The sequence below is a fragment of the Phacochoerus africanus genome, chromosome 1 (genome assembly GCF_016906955.1).
Source record: "Phacochoerus africanus isolate WHEZ1 chromosome 1, ROS_Pafr_v1, whole genome shotgun sequence".
In the NCBI taxonomy this organism is placed as follows: Eukaryota; Metazoa; Chordata; class Mammalia; order Artiodactyla; family Suidae; genus Phacochoerus; species Phacochoerus africanus.
Window position 1 is genome coordinate 150,307,045 of NC_062544.1, and position 18,849 is coordinate 150,325,893.

Genomic DNA, 18,849 nt, shown 5'->3' on the forward strand with positions numbered 1-18,849 from the left:
TGTAAGTTTGAGGTGTACAATGTGATGAGAGCAATACATCTTTTAAGGCTCTTTTAATCCAAAGGTTTCCCCTCTAACTCAATTTTTTTTTTTTAAATCCTGCAAATTGTTTGTTGTTTGGTCTGTTGTCTCCCAGTTTGGATTTTCTGATTGCATCCCTCTGGTGTAATTCCACGTGTTCCTCTCTTTTCTGTATATGTCATTGGATCTGAAGGCTTGACTACTTTCAGATTTGATTATTCTTCCACCAGGAAGTACCACAGTGACTGGTTGCTATTTTGTGATGCTAGCAGCCTCTTCTGTTCATGAACTGTTTTTATTCATAACACTTCTGACGCCAAATGTGTGGTTTTCCAAACTAAGCAATTCTTCGATTCCCTATGGACAGCAACTGGGTGTCCCACAAGTCAATTCAATTCTGACACTAACTACTAGGAGTTAAGTCAGACCCCGCAGGTTAAAGGCTCAGACCCACAAGACTGCCCCACTTCAGACATTCATCCTGAGTTCCAAGCCTCTGGTACTTCAGACAAACCAGCTACGAATGAGCAGCACCACCTTCACAGCACCTCTATGTGTTCACCAACTCAGAAGCTCTCCAAGCTCTGTTGGTTAGTGTGCCTAATATTTAAATACTACCTTGTTCCAGAACAGACCACCAGTTGCTTCTAAACCTCTTTTCATATAAAATGAAATGAAAATGTGCTTGGTGGGCTGACAGGGACAGAGGGTAGAGGGAAGGTGCCATCCTGCTTGTCTCCTGGTGCCTCGGTCCCCAGTGCCTGGCACAGCAGGTGCTTAGAGAAACCCTGCATGGAAGTGCTCCCATAACCCATGGCATGACCTTTCCAGGAGCTTCTCGTCCACAAAAGTAAATTCCAAAAGAGCAGCGAGAGAGGCAGAAACAAGGCAAGGTTGCGGATCTTCCATCTTAAGCGCTCATTTAAATGCATCTGTGTGGAGAGCAAATATTTTCTTGTAAGGGGGGTAGATGTAACTCCAAAGGACTGTGTACCACAGGGCCCCCCCCTGTCCCCCACAAGGGGCCGTAAGTTGGGGGGAAAAGAGGGCAAGCATCTGTTAAGAGCCATGTCCCTTCCTGTATGGTGTGGAGCTGCGGCTGCCCCAGGGTGATTCTCAGTGCCCTGGGGATCTTCAGGGTCTTTATCAAAAGCCTGGGCATGACCATTTCAGGCCACCAAGGCAACACTGAGAGCCTGCTTGCAACCCCTCTCCTGCCTGGCCTGATTCTCGCAGCAAACGCCTGGCAATTCAATACCCCCGACCCAAAGCTCACCATCCTTCCCACAGCTGACCTTGGCATCTCACTCTGACCTTTGGCCTCACTGCTGGCGCAAGGGACCCTGCCCCTGGGACATACCTGAAGTCACCCAAAAAGGAAGGTACCCTTGGGAGGTGGGCAACAAGTGAGGAACATGACCTATGGAGACAGGGGTGCAAGTGACCCCACCCCATACTTAGAACCTAGATTGTTCTGAAGGTGCCAGTTGTGTTGGGCTGGCAGGAGCTGGTGTGGGTAGCCCAGGAATTGTGGGCTGCCTCCTATTGTGGGCATCCCTGTTGGGGAGGGAACCCAGAAGAAGCCCTCGGTCCCTGATCACAGGGTTACACTTCTGCATTCACTGCAGGACACAGGTGAACTTGAGCCCTGCTTGTTCCCACGCATCTGAGAACTCCTGGGGGCCAGGACGGTGTCTGTCTCGTCCTCTGCTGCTTTTATCTGGATGCAACATGTAGTTAGTTGTAGAGGCAGTTGACACCCCCTGTGTCACTCTCAACCCCCCTCTCCCTAGCACCTCTACAATGTCTGGCCTTGGTGCCACCACACACTGGTGGGACAGAGAGCAGGGGTGCCTGGAGAGCTGGACGAGGGACCCTGGGTGTCCATCAGGGTCCTTCTGAGCTATGTGGAGGAATCTAGGCATGTGCCAGGCTGAGGCCCAGCTGGGGCTGGACTTGTGACCAGCTGCCCCTGCCCATCAAGCCGGGATGTGCAGCTTGCTGTCTTCTCCCAATGCTGTGGGTGCTCTGTGTAACAGGCTGTTGGGCTGATCTTCCCCAAGTCCCACCTGGCAGCAAAGGAGACTGAGGCCTGGGAGAAGTTGCTGGGACTCAGTGGGAGGGCCCCAGGGGGATCCGAGCACAAGGGTTTCTAAACTGAGACTTGCAGGTACCCTCCAGCATCGTTCAACAGCTGCGTTTTATCTGGCTTGGGTCCTGGGAATTCTGTGCAAGATTCTTTTGGAGTCTGCTAGTTTAAAAGAAAAACAAAGTTTGGAAGGCACTGTTCCCCCTTTCCAGGTGGAAAAACTGAGTAGGGGTGGGAGGCAATCACTTACCAAAGTCCCAGGGCGAGCTGGAGGCAGAGCTGGCCCCAGGCGTCAGTCTGAGGACCCTGGCAGAGGCCTCAGGTGTGCCATCTTCAAAGACCCCTACCCAGACTCAGGCTGGGGGTGAGGGTGTTGAACCCCATCCAGGAGCCAGCCATGACAACAGCAGTGTCCCCTTTAAGCAGAGAGCCGCCCGCTGCAGTGGGTGGACTCATGCCCAGCCAGTGGGAGCTGTGAGCTCCCCTCCCACAGCCCCTCCCTGGGGAGGACGAGGGAGGGACCAGAGCAGCGTGGCTCCCGAGGGAGTCAGTGGCACTGGGGAGACAATAGCAGACATGCTGTGTGGGCTCAGCCGGGAGACCCCTGGAGAGGCGGGTGAGTAACAGGGGGACAGTAGGCAGAGTGACAAAGCTGAATCTCCTGATCCCTCTGGTACTGGTGCCAGAGAGGGGCCTGGGATGGCAAAGCTTGGGACTGCCACTCCCCAGAGCCAGAGCTGTGAGGGGTGTAGGATGGGACACCTGGCCAGTGGGCAGGTGAGAGGCTGTTTGTCCGACCCTGGTGGTGGCCTGCAGTCCTGCAGCCAGAGACAGTCCGCTGGGCTGTCCTGCACAGCCCAGCCAGAGGGTAGCCCTCCTGCCTCAGGTGGGCCCCAGGGAGGCACGTCCTACCTCTGTGGGAGCTGTGGGCATGAGCTCCTGGCCAGGGTGCCATTGGGGAGCTCCTGCACAGGGCCCATGGCAGGAAGCATCTGGTCAGTGAGCCCCAGGCTCTGGGGATGCAGGGGACAGGTGTCTGTCAGCTGCTGCATTCCTGGGTGGATCCAGGGCTGGGACCCTGGGAGGGGCTCTGGGGCAGACTAGCTCACCCTTTGCTGGGTGTCCTGGGGCTGCCATGGCTGTGCTGTCCCATTCTACCTACTCCTGATGTTACCTCCTTGCAACAGCTCCAAAAGTAGGAACTGTGGTCCCAGTGCACAGATGAGGAAGCTGAGGCTCAGAGAGGCCAGTGGCTGCCCAAGGCCCACAGTGGCCGAGCCAGGATTTGCACCCAGGGGCCTTTTATAGCTGGACTCCCCTCTTCCTGCTTCAAGGGCCTGTGAACTCAGGCTCCCACCTCCCTCCTCTGGTAGGGACCAGAGACAGGGTTGCTCCCAGGCCTCCAGACAATAATAATGCAAATAATGATAGTAGCGGACAGCTGTTGAGGTCTTACTCTGTGCCAGGCTCTGTTCACAGTATCTCTGTGCACTTTTTCATTTAATCCTCACAATACTAGGAGTTCTCCCCATTTTACAGTTGGGGAAAGTGAGGCACAGAGGTGTTAGGTGACTTGTCCAGGGCAATAGCAAAGCTGGGATTTGACCCCAGGCGGTCCACCCTGCTCCCTGCTGGTGACCACACCACCTTCCTGGCCTGGGGACATCTGTCCTCTCAATGAAAGGCCCAGGAGTGGGGTCATCTCGTCCTGCAGTGGTTAGCCACAGGGATGCAGTGACCTGGAGACCTTACCCTGGGCACTTCCCCTTCCTCAAGGGCCTTCGGCCTCCACCCAGGCTCAGGCCCCAGCATCGCCTGCCTGGCCTCTTGGCCCTCACCCCAACTCCCCGTGCTGCCCTGGGAGGGACATTGCTAAAGTGCAGATCTGATCCCAGCTTCTTTCCTGGTATTCAAGTCCTTTTATCATCTCTCTGATGACTTCCTTGATCCCATCCTCACTGCTGCAGCTCCCATCCTAGTCTCCTCCCTAGGTCACAGAGCCTCATGATCACAGCTGCCTCAGTTATCAATTGGTATCCGCACTGAGGCTTTTTTTTTTTTTTTAAAGTCCAGAGTTGAAGCTTCAGGCACAGTGGGATCCAGGTGCACAGTTAACATGATTAGGTTTCTGTGGGTCTCTGCTTCTCTTCAGGTGAGCTTTATTTCCAGGCAGACTCCTCTCCTTGAGGTGCCCAGAGGGTCCCTAGTACCTTTGAGTCTCCCAGGTCCAGTTCTCATTGGCCCATCTTGGATCACATGCCCACCCTGACCACCCACTGGGCCTCTGGTCACATGGCCTCCCTGGAGCATGGGGACAAGGGCAGCCAACAGGTGGCCACTCCATGCACCCATTTCGCAGAGCAGGCTGAGGCCCTGAGGAGTCAGGGCAAGCGCAGTGCTCCTCAGGGAGAGCCAGCCAGGGGCTTGGGGCCTGCAGGGCACACTGCCCAGGGCCGTCTCCTCTCAGTTGGATGCTGCTTGCAGGAGTCTTTTCTCAGGTCTGTACCCTGTCCATGCCTAGACAGGGAATGGCCTTGTTCACCTCACTGTCCCTGAGCCCCTGCAGGAAGGGACGTGGCCAGGGCTGGGGCGCACAGTAAGCTGTAATGCCTATTGGTTTGGGCAGGAAACCCCCCCACCCTCACCCCAGTGTTCACTCTCCTCTGACTCCCAGCCACAAAGGGGTCTTTGTTCCCAGGGCCTGGGAAGGCTCAGGCAGAGTGTGTGTGTGTCAGGGTAGGTGGGAGAGGGTCCCTCTGCCATGGCCTGGGTTGCCCACCTCTCTGGGGGTCCTCACCAGAGCCACCTAGGTCTTTGGGCAGGCCTGACCTCCTGCTCCTGAGTTTCCATTGGGGAAACCCCAGGACTCAGAAGCCACGGCTTCCAGACCCAGAGAGGTATGGGTTTACACCTGCCTCTTCCTGATGTTATGATCTTGAACAATTCACTCTGCCTTTTTGATCCCATTCTCCTAACCTGGGAGTGGGAATTGAATTTCAAATGATTTACTGAGCATTTACTATATGCCAGACTCTCTGCCAGACACCTTGAGAACAGACAGACAAAAGCCCAGCCCCTAGGGCTGACATCATAGTGTGTGGGGGGAGGCAGATAGTAAATAAGATCAATATGTTAAAAAAAAGTGAGGTCTGTCAGGGAAGGAAGGTGCTGGAGGTGGGTTTGCAGGTATAAGTTCAAACAGGCTGATGGGGGAAGGTGTCCCTGAGAAGGTGATGTTTCCACCACTTCCTTAAGGAGATGAGGAAGGGAGTTTCATGGATGTCTGGGAGGAGTCTTCTGGGCAGAGGTAACAGCTGGTGCAAAGGCTCCATCGTGAGCTTGTAGGATGGCGAGGAGCCTGGTGCATTGGGGTGGAGCTGGTGCAGGAGAGGGTGTTAGGAGGTGAGGTCAGGGGAGCTGGGGGGGTTGTTAGTTGTAGGAGAACTTTTGCTTTTATTTGCCGCCTGGTGAACTGAGGCTTTGCTGCTCTGTTGGTGACCCAGTTTTGGAGTCAGGCTCTTTGATATGGTGGATTTCAAAGTGTGGTGGGAGAACACAGACCCAGAAGGCCAAGCCCTTGACTTGAGCCCGTGCCCCCATCACACATGATGGTGGGACCATTGTGACCCCATGGAGGGGGCTGTCAGCCCGAGCGTGGGCTCAGGGCCCAGGGCCGGGGGCCCCATACCTTGTGGAAGGGGGATTGTAGGGCTGGCAACCTCTCTGGGTCATGGCCAGCCTGTGGGTGCTTGGCCCTAACCTGGGCCTCCTGGGGGCTGGTGCTGCCTCCTGGGTGCCCTAGTGTTTGGAGGGAGCTAGCAGAGCTGAGCATCAGGGATGTGGTCTATTGGGGACTTGCTCTGCAGTGCCCTGGCTGAGTGGCCTCTCCGGGCTTCAGGCTCGTGGTCTGTAAAATGGGATTGTCCGTGAGCCTCCCACCTGTTGCTTTTGGAAGAGTTAGTGCCTGGCAAGTGCTTGGAGTGCCTGGTACAGCGAGGGCCCAACACCCGTACCCCTTTGTCAGGTTTTTTTTTTTTTTCTCAATCCTTGGCACCAAGTGAAGTAGGCATCTGCTTTTTAAATCTTTTGATGTATTTCTTCCTGTTTCCCTCGCAGAGTGAGGGTCCCCCTGTGGCTGGCCGCTCTCCACATAATTCCCTCCAGGCTGGCTTCTGGAGAGACTGCCGGGGTTGGGACTGTCACTCCAAGTTCAGCCTGCAGCTGGCCTCTATGCCTCTCCATCCCACTGCCTGCCTTGTCCAACGTGCGATGCCAGAGGGGGCTCATTCCATCATCATCAGTTAGGGGCACCCAAGGGAACTTTAGCCCTCCAGGCTGTCTTGGGGTTGGGGAGGAGGCAAGAAGAGGCCCATGGCTCTGCCACTTAGGAGCTGTGTGACCCTAGGCAGTTCCCTTAACCTCTCTGTGCCTCAGCTTCCTAGTCTAGAATGTGGGGATGATAATGGTACCCACCACATAGGATTATCATGAGGATAATGTGGTAGTAGTTTAACATTTCTTAGAGCATGGCCCAGGTTCAAATCCTGACCCTGCTCCATCCTGTGGAAAGTCACCTAACTTCTCTGAGCCTCCACCTCTCCATCTGTGAAATGGCAGTAGCGATCATCCCACCTCAGAAGGTGATGAGAGTTAAATGAGATAAAGCTTACGAAGCACCTAGCACAGCACCCAGCCCTTAATCAGGAGGAGAGTTGTTTCCATCGTTAATAAGGAAAACCTTCTAAGAAGGAGCGTAAGCGGGGCCAGGGAGAGAATGTCCATGTGTTATAGCTTGTGTACCACATGACTCCACCCATTCCTCCCTGCACCCAGTGAGGTGGGCACCTGCACCCAGTGTTCAGAGACTCGGGGAGGAGATGTGACTTGTCCTGGACACAGATTTAGGGTCCAAAGTCCGTCCTTCCCTTCCATCTGGCCAGCAGTGCCTTCTGACTCGGGGCTGAACCGGCGGTATGGGCCAATTGCTTGGTGGGGTGCAAGCAGCGATGGGACACTGTGTATGGTTGTGGTTGGACTGGGGACGACTGTGGGCCCCCTTCTCCCCATCAGCACATGGTCGGGCTGGCCCTGCTGGAGGCATGCTCTCTAGCAGCCATTTCCTGTTTGGCCCAAGTTGGGCTCCCAGGTGGGCGTTGGTTTCCCCAGTGTTCTCTCTCAGATGCTGAATGCTTCGCTCACCCTCCCCAGCCCCAACTTGCCCCATCTACAGCCCTTCCCAGCACTCCCTGCCTCCCCCTCCTACTTAGGCGGGACCCTGGCAAAGGCAGCCTGGCCAGGGGCTGACTTCCTTTACCCTTTGTCAAAGCTCAATAGTTGCTCCCTGTGGCCCCAGAGAAACGGAGATAATGAAGACAAATTAGCCATGCTCTCAAGAGGAATGAAACCCACAAGAAACCCACCCACCCGGGCTGCAGCTTGGGGGCCAGGGACCAGGTGTACCGTCTTTGCACAGCCCCTTTCTCTTCTGCTCACCCGGCTGGCCGAGCCCGCCTTTGCTGTGTTTGCCGGACCGGCTGGCATTGCTGCGGAAATGAATTTCCCTCTGAAGCGAGTTCTTACAGGACAGATTGACTGAAGGCAAAAGCTTATAATTGCCCATTGCTGGAAGGAGGAGACAGGGAAAAAAAACACTCGGATAAAAATATCTCTGTTTTTTTTTTTTTCCATGCATGTTTCCAGCTGAAAATTGGTGGGAAAGATGTTTTTGAAAAGCCTTCATCTCTAAGCATATAATTACCAGGTCCCAGAACAAAAAAGAGAGCGAATGGAAGAGAGCGGGCCTGTTCTCTGAGGGAGGAGGACTGGGGTCTGAACCCTCATAGGGTTTTCTATAAATAAAATAATTCCCTCAAATTCTTAAGCCTGGGGTGGCTGTAGCCAGCAATCAGGGGTGGGTGGGGGAAGCCACCCCTGTTGGACAAATGGAGAAATAGAGACCCAAGACACACAGTCCACTGGTAATTCTGGCCCTGCCTTGATTCTTGGTTTGAATGCTGCCTCAATTTCCCCCTGACCTGAGAATGTTTGTCAAAGTGGGGTACTGTGTCCCCTCTGCAGTGGCATTGGCAAACACTGTAGCACTCCTTCTGGGGGCTTTTCTGAATATGGTAAGGGGTCTTAGGTATCCAGAAGCCTCTTATCTAGCCATCAGCCATTCTGAGTGGCCTCAGCCTCCACGAGAGTTCATCAATCCATGCCTTAAAATGCATGTGCCGTCTCTAGAGAAGTCTCTCAAGACCTTGCTTATTGCCTATTGACTCTGTGTCTGCACCAAGCATGAGTCTTGGTTTGCATCCCATTGCCAGGCCTGCCCAATAGCTGAGCCCAAAGTCAGCAAAAAATTGTAGAAGGAGTTGTAGGGGAGTTGGGGCTATTCAGGATCAAGATGAGAGTATCTGCCGTCCCCAGTGTACTGTTCCAGCCCAATTTGGCACCATGTCATTTGCTAGAGCAAAATTTGAATATTGGGATGAGGGAAGGACAGAGGGGCAGCATTGAAGAGAAACCCCTGAGACACCCCAGGAAATAGGCCCTCTGCTTCAGCTGCCAGCATCGTGTATCCTTGGCGTCCAAATCCAGCATGAACCCACTGCTGCCTCACTCCATTCTTTGGGATCCTGATTCTGAATTTGGCAAACTTGATTCTTCCCTTTCCTGTCCTCAGGAGATAACTTCCCTCCGCCCCTTTTCCAGACCCCTAAACCTGGAGCTGGCAAGCTTATCTCCGGTCTTCCCAGGACAACCTGGGAGAGGAGGAGTTTCCTGTGGTGGAATCAGATTTGCCCGGGATAAGACAGATTTTTGTTCTAGAACTGCCTGTATGAACTACCAGAAATGTTCGTTGTCTCACAGTTGATAGAACCCAGTCTTCCTAGTTTTATTAGCTCAGAAACGTCTTGTTGAATCTAAATGGAGTGTGAATTAGGGAACTGTAATAGGAGGCATTATACTTAATGGGGTGTTGCCTGAATCTGTGGCTGTGGATGTGAACTCAGTGGCTGGCAGGGGTGGGGGGTAGGCAAAGCTGCTGGGAGCCAAGTCCAGAGGTCCTGGACATGACTTTGGGCTTCACTGCACTTTAGTTTGTTGTTTGCTACCTTCTGGCAAGCAGGGGGCCCATCCCTGGTCTGGAGAAGCAGTTTTTCAATGGTTAGAGCTGCAGGTGGTCAAAGGTCTCAGGCTTCCTTAGCTCCCAGGCTGACCCTGACATTGACCCAGCCTGAGCCCCACCCCAACTCTAGAGCAGTGATTCTCAGTGAGGGGGTGGAGAACAGTGTTGCTCCCCTAGGGGCCATGTCAGAGGTCTGGAGTTCTCTTTGGCTATGATGACCGGGGTGGGCGCTACTGGCCTCTGGTGGTTAAAGGGGAGGGATGCCGCTAAACATGGTACAGCACAGAGGAGAGACCTTGCTCCCCCCACTTGTGGAATTATCCAGACAATGTCAGTGGTGCCAAGGTTGAGAAACCTGCTGTGGATTGAACCCTGTTCCTGGTTCTAACTGAGCCTGGACCTTGGCCAGGCTGTGTCCTGATCTTGACCCAGATTGACCTCACCCCCGGCTAAACCCTAATCTGAGCCTCCCTGTGAAAAGTGGCTGGGATGGGATAAGAGGCTTCTGCCCCCTGCCAGGGCTGAGTCTCCTCCAGCCCTGCTCTCCCCTCTCCTCTGAGGAGTGGGGAGGTCCTATGAGTTAGGCCTTGCTTGCTGTAGAGGGCTGGGGAGGGAGTGGCCTTGTCACAGCTGAGTGAATGGCTGAGCTCTAAGCCCACGCTCATAGCACTTGACTCAGCTGGCGCCTCAGGGCTGGGGGCAGAGGGCTCTTCTTGAGGGTCATGCAGGGTGTGCACAGGCTCAGGTGTAACCTGGGGAAGCAGCAGAAGCCAAGGGGGGTGTACAGGGGTCTGGGGCGGGACAGCCTGAGAGGCAGCCCGGGAGAGCTGGCCACCTTGATTGTCTGCTGGTCGACCTTACCCTTCTCCTCCAGGGCTCAGAAAGGACTCCAAGAAGAGATGTGAAAAAAAGGACCTGGCCAAGGGAGCCTGGAGCATGGGGTGGGTGGGCCAAGGAGTCTGGAGTCTGGTCCTGGCTCTTTGCAGAGGCTGCTTGGCCAAGGGCTGTGTGACCATGTGTGCGAGTTGTCCCTCTCTGAGCCTCAGCTTCCTTATCTGTAAGTGAAACGGTAGTTGTAGAGGTAGTTGACTGCATGGCGACAGCCACAAAGTGCCTCAAGAGCAGAGGCAGAATTGCCCCTGGGAGGGGAAACAGTGGGACTCCCCAGTAGAGATTCGGTGGAGCTGGTGGCAGGAAGAAACCCCTCGAACAGACTACCTCTGCCAAGCGGAAGATTCCCAAGGCAGAAGGGGTTTGCCTGTTGGAAGCACCAGCAGAACTCAGGGCCTTTCCTCTCTTTCTTGCCTGCAGACGATGGGCCATACTCCAAAGCAGGCAAGGATGCAGGAGGGGCTGATGTGGCCCTGGCGTGCCGCAGGCAGAGCATTCCAGGTACCGAGCCTCCTCTCCCTCCCCCTTCTCTGTCCTGGAGGCAGAGAGCTTGGGTGGGGGTCTGCCTCTTACTCACTCTGTGACCTTAGACTCATCACTTAACCTCTCTGATCCCCTGTAAAAAGGAGATGATCTCAGTCAGCCTAATGCAGCCAAGTGCACTGCTTACCAAGTACTGGCCTCACTTGTCCCGGAGCTGGGGGCCCAGAATAAGCCCCACGCTGCCGCTTACTCCCTTTCTGTTGGCAGAGGAGTTCCGAGGGGTCACCGTGGTGGAGCTGACCAAGAAGGAAGGCAGCACTTTGGGCCTAACCATCTCAGGGGGCACCGACAAGGACGGCAAGCCCAGGGTCTCCAACCTGAGACCTGGGGGGCTAGCGGCCAGGTGAGCTGAGGTCTTGGTCGGGGCAGCGGGAAGGGGGCTGGGGCTGGTGGAAAAGGTACGCGGGCCTTTGGCAGAGGGATCAGGCAGTTTTTCCTGGAGCACCTGTGAGCTTGGAAAGGCCTCTGGTGGGGGTAGCGATTCTAGGCCCAAACTCCTTCTTTCCCTTCACACCAGAACCCCAGGCCTCCACATACGCCGTTCCCTCTGCCTGGCCCCAGCTAGCCTGCTCTTCACCCCTCCACGCCGCCTCTGGAAAGCCCCCAGGACTCCAGGCTGAGGCAGCCACTCTGCTGGCACAGTCCTGTGAGCCACTGTGGAACACGTTGCCCTGCATTTTCCCTTAATTTTGCCTCTGCAGCTCTCTGGAGCCAGGAGTTCCATGAAACCTAGGAGTGAGCCTCTCCTTCACTGCCCCCAGACCTGGGAAGAGCAAAGGAGGCAATGATCTGACCACTTTATATGCTCTCTGGGGCCAGTCAGAGCTGTACCTGTGAGGGTGATGCTCCAGAAGGAGGGAAACAGGGTAGACCAGCCTCAAGGGAAAGGCCAGACCTGGGTGGCAGGCAGGTCTAGGTTGGAATCCACCCTCTCTTACTCATGTGTTGTGTGACCCTGGACAATGTCTGACCCCTCTGAGCCTCAGCTTCCCCATCTGTAAAATGGGGATCCAGAGACCATGAGGATTCAACAGGAGGGTGGCTGTGGATGCCGGTGCCTGTCACCACATGTGTGCCCTGGCCTCCTTGTTCCTAGGAGTGACCTGCTGAATGTGGGCGACTACATTCGCTCAGTGAACGGGATCCACTTGACCAGGCTCCGCCATGATGAGATCATCACTCTGCTCAAGAATGTGGGCGAGCGCGTGGTGCTGGAGGTGGAGTATGAGCTGCCCCCGCCCGGTGGGTGCCCTTGAACCGTGAACTTTCTCCACTGCCATGGTCATGGGTGGATAAGCTGTCTCCTTGCCAGCACCTGGGTAGTGGGCCATGCCAGTCAGGGTGGGCGGGACCTGAGACTGGCTACAGACATTCATGCCACACCTAGGACTTTGTCCACAAATGCAGTACGCTGTCACCAGTTGGTGGCAGGGCCCTGTTCCTAACTCCTTGTCATCTTGCATATTTGGTTTCCAGATGCTTTTCCTTTTGAGTGAAGGTTTTAGGAACATCAGCAGAATAAATTGTTCTTTGCCCTCCCGTGCTGCTCTCAGTACAGTGTCCTAGGGTTTAGCCTAGCTCTGAATTTTTGAAGTTGGTCTAAAGTCTTGAAATTTGAATGACTGTCTGGAATTCAGCTCTGGCCTGAGCCTGCCAGCCATGGACACAAGCCTGAGCTCTGCCAATGTCTCTGTGGGAGCATGGGCAAGCCCTTTCCCCACTCTAAGTGGTAGACTAAGTGGGTTTTAGGGAAGAGGGGACCTCTAAGCCTCACTCGTCCTAGCTGTAAAATGAGGCAGAGGGAGTTCGCCCTTCCTGCAGTGTCTGTGACAGGTCATGCAGCATTCCTGGAATGAGCTTCGGGGACATCTGCTGGCTTGCTGCTGTGACTCAAGGACTCAAAGGAGCCCTCCATTTCTCCCCAGCCCCTGAGAACAACCCAGGGATCATTGCAAAGACAGTGGATGTCTCCCTCTACAAGGAGGGCAACAGCTTTGGCTTTGTCCTCAGAGGTCAGTGTAAGAGGCACCCTTAGGTCAAGGGGTGGGAAGGCTAATGCCAATTCTGTGTGTTCTCTTTTGCTCTAATGAATTATATGTATTCATTACATACATCTTTCATATATATGTTGCCTCACAACAAAGTGTGCATGATTGGGGGGAGTGAGAGGGAGATGTTGTACCAGAAAAAGAAGTTTGATGCTGCCTAGCAACCAGGGCAAAAAGGGAAATAGGATGAGATCTTAGGATGGGAAGCAAGCTGTTTAACTGAGAAAGGACTTTGGCTGTGTTCCCTGGTTTCTGTCCCAGCTCTGGGTGGGATTTACAGTCGCTGTCCCATGGGGAAGGACTGTGCACAGCAAGGACAAGGTCCTTGCGCAGATTTAATGAAGGGAGCCTGCTCAGGGTCTGGGTCAGGGCCACTGGGCACCAGGGAAGGAGAGGGTCGGTGATTCCCGCCTTTTGTGGGATTCTGTCCAGGAGGCACCCATGAAGATGGGCACAAGTCCCGCCCACTCGTCCTGACCTATGTGCGGCCTGGCGGCCCCGCCGACAGGTGAGCCTGAGTTGGAGGGACCCTTACAGCCTTGCCCGGCACTGCTGGCCCCCAGCACCAGACCCTGTGAGGAAGGCAGAGTGGACATCATACGCGTTCTCCAGATGAGCCAAACTGAAGTCCAGAGAGGGGAGACTGCTCTCCCAGAGCCACTCGGAATTGTTGGTGGAGCCAGTGCTAAGCCCCAAATGAGAGCAACTCCAAGCTCTTTCTTCTCCAAGACTCTGCTGTCTCGAGGGGGTGGGGGATGGGGAGTGAGCTTTGGTGTCCCTTCCCTGGCCTTGATTTTCCTGTCTGCAGAATGGGTCTAATGATGTAGCCATTGGGAGCTGCAGCGAGGGATTTGGGGCAAGGAGACAGGCGTCCTCTGGTCCCCTGTTATGCGGCCTCCCCGGTCCTGGCTGTGCTGCCAGTTTGGCCCTGCCCGGGCCCTGTTTGGAAGTGCCAGGGGGAGCAACTGTGGAGAGGAACACGCCCAGTTCCCAGCTCCTGACCCTCTGACCTCCCTGGCGCAAGATTCCTGGCCATTTTAAGGAAAGCCTGGAACGGCCTTGTCAGAAATCTAAAGCTGTCCTTGGGACAGGATATTCATAGAACCTCCCAGAATAGCTTTGGGCACCTGTTGGGACAGGCATTCCAGAGCCGGGATGTGACCCAAACTGAGGTGAACCCCCCTCAGGCCCCCCCCTGGGACCCAGTAGAATTCCTGTTTGTCCCCAGGCCAGAGCCACTGCTGAGAACCAGGGTGGAGGCCCTGGACAGGGAGCTCTGGTCGGCAGCGTGAAGCCTCCAGACTGTCTACCTCTGATGCTACCTGGTCCTGGCAGGGCTGGGACCCTGTTTGGGCCCTGACCTGACACTTGAGGGTTGAGCTGGGACTGTGAATTTAAGCACTAAAGGGGGTGAGAGGTGTCAGAACCGACCCCACCCCATCCTCACTGCCTCCTTCACTTGCTCAGCGGCTTCCGCATACCCTCCCTCTTCCCTTTACTCATGTGGACTTCCTTCCCTTCTGCCATGTCCTCTCTCCTTCACCCACTCCATGCCCTGCCCCGTCCTCTGGGCCCCACCTCTCCCAGTTCCCGCCCTTGTCCAGGGCCAGGCTGGCTGACCAGGCCCTTCCCTGCAGGGAGGGCTCCTTGAAGGTGGGTGACAGGCTGCTCAGCGTTGATGGGATCCCACTGCATGGTGCCAGCCACGCCACTGCCCTGGCCACCCTGCGGCAGTGCAGCCATGAGGCACTGTTCCAGGTGGAGTATGATGTGGCTGTGCCAGGTGAGTTGGGGGCCTGAGGGCTGGAACTGGGGCAGGAAGAGGCTGGGGGCTGGAGGGATGAGGCAGCCCGTCACAGCCTCTCTGAGCCTCTCTGGGTAGTAAATACACTGCCAGGTCTTGTCTGATGCTCTGAGGACACACCTGACAGCAGTACAGATGGTGTCTCTATTCTTATGGGGCTGATATTCTGGAGGGGAGTGATAGACAATAGAATAAATTAAGTATAGAGTGTGTCAGAGATAGTGAATGTGCAAAAAATCAGAGAGAGAGATGGAGAAGGCCCATTGTGAAACCTGCAGTTCAGTGCCAGCATACAGCGGGCATTCAATAAATGTGAGCAAACTGGAATTCTCCAGGAAAGCCCTGGGCCCAGAGCGCCCGAGACAGGAATTCCTGCCCCTCCTCTGCTGCCCAGTAGCTGTGTGATCTTGGACGAGGCTTTTGCCTCCACATGCCTCAGTTTTCTTGTCTGTAATGTGGGTGCAGCAAGATGGAGGAAAGTGCTCAATATTTGCATTTCAAACTCTGCTTTCCTTCCATGTACCAGACACAGTGGCCAGCGCTTCAGGGCCCTTGATCGTGGAAATAACCAAGACCCCTGGGTCCACCTTGGGGATCTCACTCACCACCGGCTCCCACCGGAATAAGCCTGTCATCACCATTGACCGCATCAAGCCAGCCAGCGTGGTGGACAGGTGGGGCACATACTGGGAGCTGCCATGGTACAAGGGGTGCAGGGGGAGGGGCTGCCAAGAGCTTGTCTGGCCAGATGAGTCTTCCCCTTTGCTTCTTGACCTGGCCAGGAGTGGGGCCTTGCATGCTGGAGACCACATCCTGTCCATCAATGGCACCAGCATGGAACACTGCTCGCTGCTCGAGGCCACCAAACTCCTGGCCAGCGTGTCAGAGAAAGTGAGGCTGGAGATCCTGCCTGCGCCCCAGAGCCGGCGGCCGCTGAAGCCCTCAGAGGCAGGTGGGTCCCCTGGGAAGACCTCAGGGCGCAAACCTGAGTGTTAATGGACCAATGCCCTGGGCAGGCTAAAATTTACTGGAATAAATATCCATTCCTTTAGGGAAGTTTGAACTGTCAAGTGCAGTTGCTAAGGGTGGGGAGGTGGGGCAGAGAAACAACTTGACAGTTTGTTGGTGGATGCCCCCAAAGCTAGTTCCATCACTGGTTGCATTAATAGAAGTATAAGAGCTAGAACAAGGGAGGGGATAGTTCTTTCTGTGCTCTGTGCTACTCAAAGTTTGGATCTCGGGCTCAGCTCAGGATGGAGTGAAGAGCTCACTGGGGATGAGGCCAGTATAAGAAGGAGGGGGAGGCAGTGGGAGCCATCTCAGACGGCAATGCAGATCTATGCAAGCCTGGAGGAAACCAACAGGGACCCAGGTGGCCCCTGAGAGCCCAGTGGGGGCAGAAATGCCAGGACCCTGGTGCCCTCTATGCTCAGCTACTGCTGAGGCTGCCCAGGCTATGGTGCTGTGGCAGACCCCAACGGTGCTACAACTGGTCACCATTTGCAAACTGTGCTCCTCAAAGCTGATGGGCCAGTTCTTGGGCTCCACGGCAAATTTTCCCTTGTTCAAACCCTACTCTACCACCATCTCCCAGCTGTGGGCCTCAGTCTGGGCCAGCTTTCCCTCCTGTGTCCCTGCCACTCTGGCTGCTGCGTGGCTGAACCCTGAGCACAGTGCCTGGCACACAGAGGATGTCCAGGATGCAGAGCAAGAATCCTGAATGCCTAACCTGGCTCAGGAAACCCAGGGTCTTCTGTTCCTTCCTCCCTCTGCATATGGGAGCTCAGGGGCCTGGTGATTCAGAGCTGCTCAGCCCCTAATGGCGTGTCTCTCTCTCTCCTCTTCTTCTGCCTCAGTGAAGGTACAGAGGAGCGAGCAGCCACATCGCTGGGACCCCTGTGTGCCCTCCTGCCACAGCCCTCGGCCCGGCCACTGCAGGACATCCACCTGGGCCACACCTGCTGGCCAGGACCAGAGCCAATGTAAAGTGCCCTCCCCACTGTTCCTCTCCCCAGTTCCTAGAGAAGGGCTTGAGCCTGTCTTATATAGACTCAAAGAAATTGGGGGCCAGCGTAGCCTCACCTGACACATTAGTGATGAGATGGGCCCCGGTCCTGCAGTCCTGCAGCTGGGTTTCACCAGGTCTGTGAAAACTCTGTGAGCTTTGAGACCCAGAGAGGGAGAGCCTTGTCTGAGGTCACATGGCAGGTGTGTGGAGGGGGGAAGGCAGCCCTGTGTTTCCCTGTGGCAGGCTGGGGGGCTCTGCTGGGGCTCACGGGGCTGTGCTCTCATCTCCCCAGCCTTGTCCTCATCTCCCTTTTCCTCGCCGACACTGAACCACGCCTTTCCCTGCACCAACCCCAGCACTCTTCCTCGGGGATCCCAGCCCATGAGCCCCCGGACCACAATGGGGCGGAGGAGGCAGCGAAGAAGGGAGCACAAGAGCTCATGTAAGCCGTGGTCTCTTGTCCTCTCTGGACTGTCTGTGTGCCTGAGAGAGAGACTTGCCAAAGGGTGTGGGGTATTTTGGACAGAGCTGGGGCTCGGGGTGGGGGTGCATCAAATAGCATGCATGGTACACCAGGCTGCCACGGATGGTTGGGCAGGTTGTGTACTGCACAAGGCACATCTGAGGGGTGACAGTTACTTTGTACATTTTGTCTTGTATTTTTTTTTTGTCTTTTGTCTTTTGAGGGCCGCACCCGAGGCATATGGAGGTTCCCAGGCTAGGGGTCCAATCGGAGCTGTAGCTGCCGGCCTACACCAGAGCCACAGCAATGTGGGATCTGAGCCACATCTGCAACCCACACCACAGCTCACGGCAATGCTGGATCCTTATCCCACTCAGCGAGGTCAGGGATCGAACCTGCAACCTCATGGTTACTAGTCGGGTTAGTTAACCACTGAGCTATGACAGGAACTCCTGTCTTGTATTTTTATTATGAAAAGTTCCCAGCAGGTGGTAGCAAAGTGTCTTAAGGAAAAGATGCCTTTTCAGATTCGTACACAGTTCTCACAGTAACTCCATTTTATTTTTCTCACCTTCAGTCCTCTGATCCATTCAAGGGAAAGTCTGAGTGTGGTGTTAAGTTGTCTTAACTACCTCTCTGACCGCTGTTAATTTTCTCTAAGACAAAGACACAAAGGCCTGAGACTATCCATCTAGAAGGTAGTAATAGTCAGTTTTACTAGATATATATTTCTACTTAATTTTTGCTTATAAACATTTTTCTTTAGTTATGATCACTATATTATAGTTCCTTTTGAAATGAAGGTATTTAAGTATTTTTATTAAATGAATAAATATAAGGACAAACAGTAATGAATGATAATGCAGGAGGCATGTGGAAGTAGCAAAAGTCATGAGAATGCCCAGAATTTTGAAATCTTTCCTGGGAAGAGTCTTTCCTTTGTTAATGTTGAGAGTGTTCCCAGACTCCTCCCGTGTGAATTGCAGAGGCCTCCAGGAAGAAGGTAAAGTCAGACTAGGCCATATGGGATTGAACCAGGTGAGAGAAGAGAGAGAACATAAGTCATCTGGAATCTGAAAGGAGCAAAATATCATTATGAGCTTCCTGGAAGCCAAGGTGAAAAGGGAAACAATTCAAAGTCAGATAAAATATACCTTTATGAACACCTTTGTCACCCACTGAAGCTGTGGGTGTGTGGATGGGAAGATTCAGAAATGCTCTTCATAGACAGGACCTTATGGAGGATGGAGACTCTTGGGCCCCCTTACCTGTCCCCTTCCTTGATGACAATTAATTAGTTAAAGTTTTTTGAACACCTCCAATATTCTAGCACCATTGTTATCACTGGAGATGAAATAGTGAAAAAAAATGAATATAAATATAATAATACATCCAACAATAAAATATTATACATATCATAATACATATATAAAATAAAATAGTATAAGAAAATAATATATAAAGCTACAATAGTATAGTTAATAGAATAAAATTCAATAATTAAAATTTTTTAATAAATGATATCCGCTATCCATGAACAATACAAATGTATTTTATATATGAAATATAAAGCAAAATATATTAACATATCAAATAGGTAAATGCAGTTATGCTACTCAGAAATTCCAACCCTAAGTATGTGTCCCAGATAAATGAAAACATGTTATATCCACTCAAAAACATATACAAATGTTCATATAGCATTATTTATAATATCCAAAAGGTGGAAACAACCAACGTGTCCATCAGTGGATGGGGATTTTAAAAATGTGGTGTCATCATACAATGGATATTAGCCTAAACAGCAGGACATTTTTTTTTTTGTCTTTTTAGGGCTGCACCTGTGACAT

The 18,849-nt window shown here is 53.7% G+C and overlaps 1 protein-coding gene across 2 annotated transcripts in view; it reads left to right on the forward strand.

Moving 5' to 3' along the window:
* GRIP2 (glutamate receptor interacting protein 2) overlaps positions 1 to 18,849 on the forward strand; it is a 101,498-nt gene that overhangs the window by 13,405 nt on the left and 69,244 nt on the right. The window contains exons 1-11 of one of the 2 annotated variants that reach the window (XM_047781734.1): positions 2,492 to 2,726; positions 10,554 to 10,634; positions 10,884 to 11,019; positions 11,773 to 11,918; positions 12,602 to 12,688; positions 13,157 to 13,232; positions 14,362 to 14,507; positions 15,055 to 15,202; positions 15,311 to 15,480; positions 16,385 to 16,510; positions 16,829 to 16,978. In XM_047781734.1, coding sequence (XP_047637690.1) covers positions 2,687 to 2,726; positions 10,554 to 10,634; positions 10,884 to 11,019; positions 11,773 to 11,918; positions 12,602 to 12,688; positions 13,157 to 13,232; positions 14,362 to 14,507; positions 15,055 to 15,202; positions 15,311 to 15,480; positions 16,385 to 16,510; positions 16,829 to 16,978 — 1,306 coding nt within the window. In that variant the 5' untranslated portion in view covers positions 2,492 to 2,686. Of the gene's footprint in view, positions 1 to 2,491; positions 2,727 to 10,553; positions 10,635 to 10,883; positions 11,020 to 11,772; positions 11,919 to 12,601; positions 12,689 to 13,156; positions 13,233 to 14,361; positions 14,508 to 15,054; positions 15,203 to 15,310; positions 15,481 to 16,384; positions 16,511 to 16,828; positions 16,979 to 18,849 lie in introns of those variants that run through there. The other variant, XM_047781723.1, reaches the window with a different exon arrangement.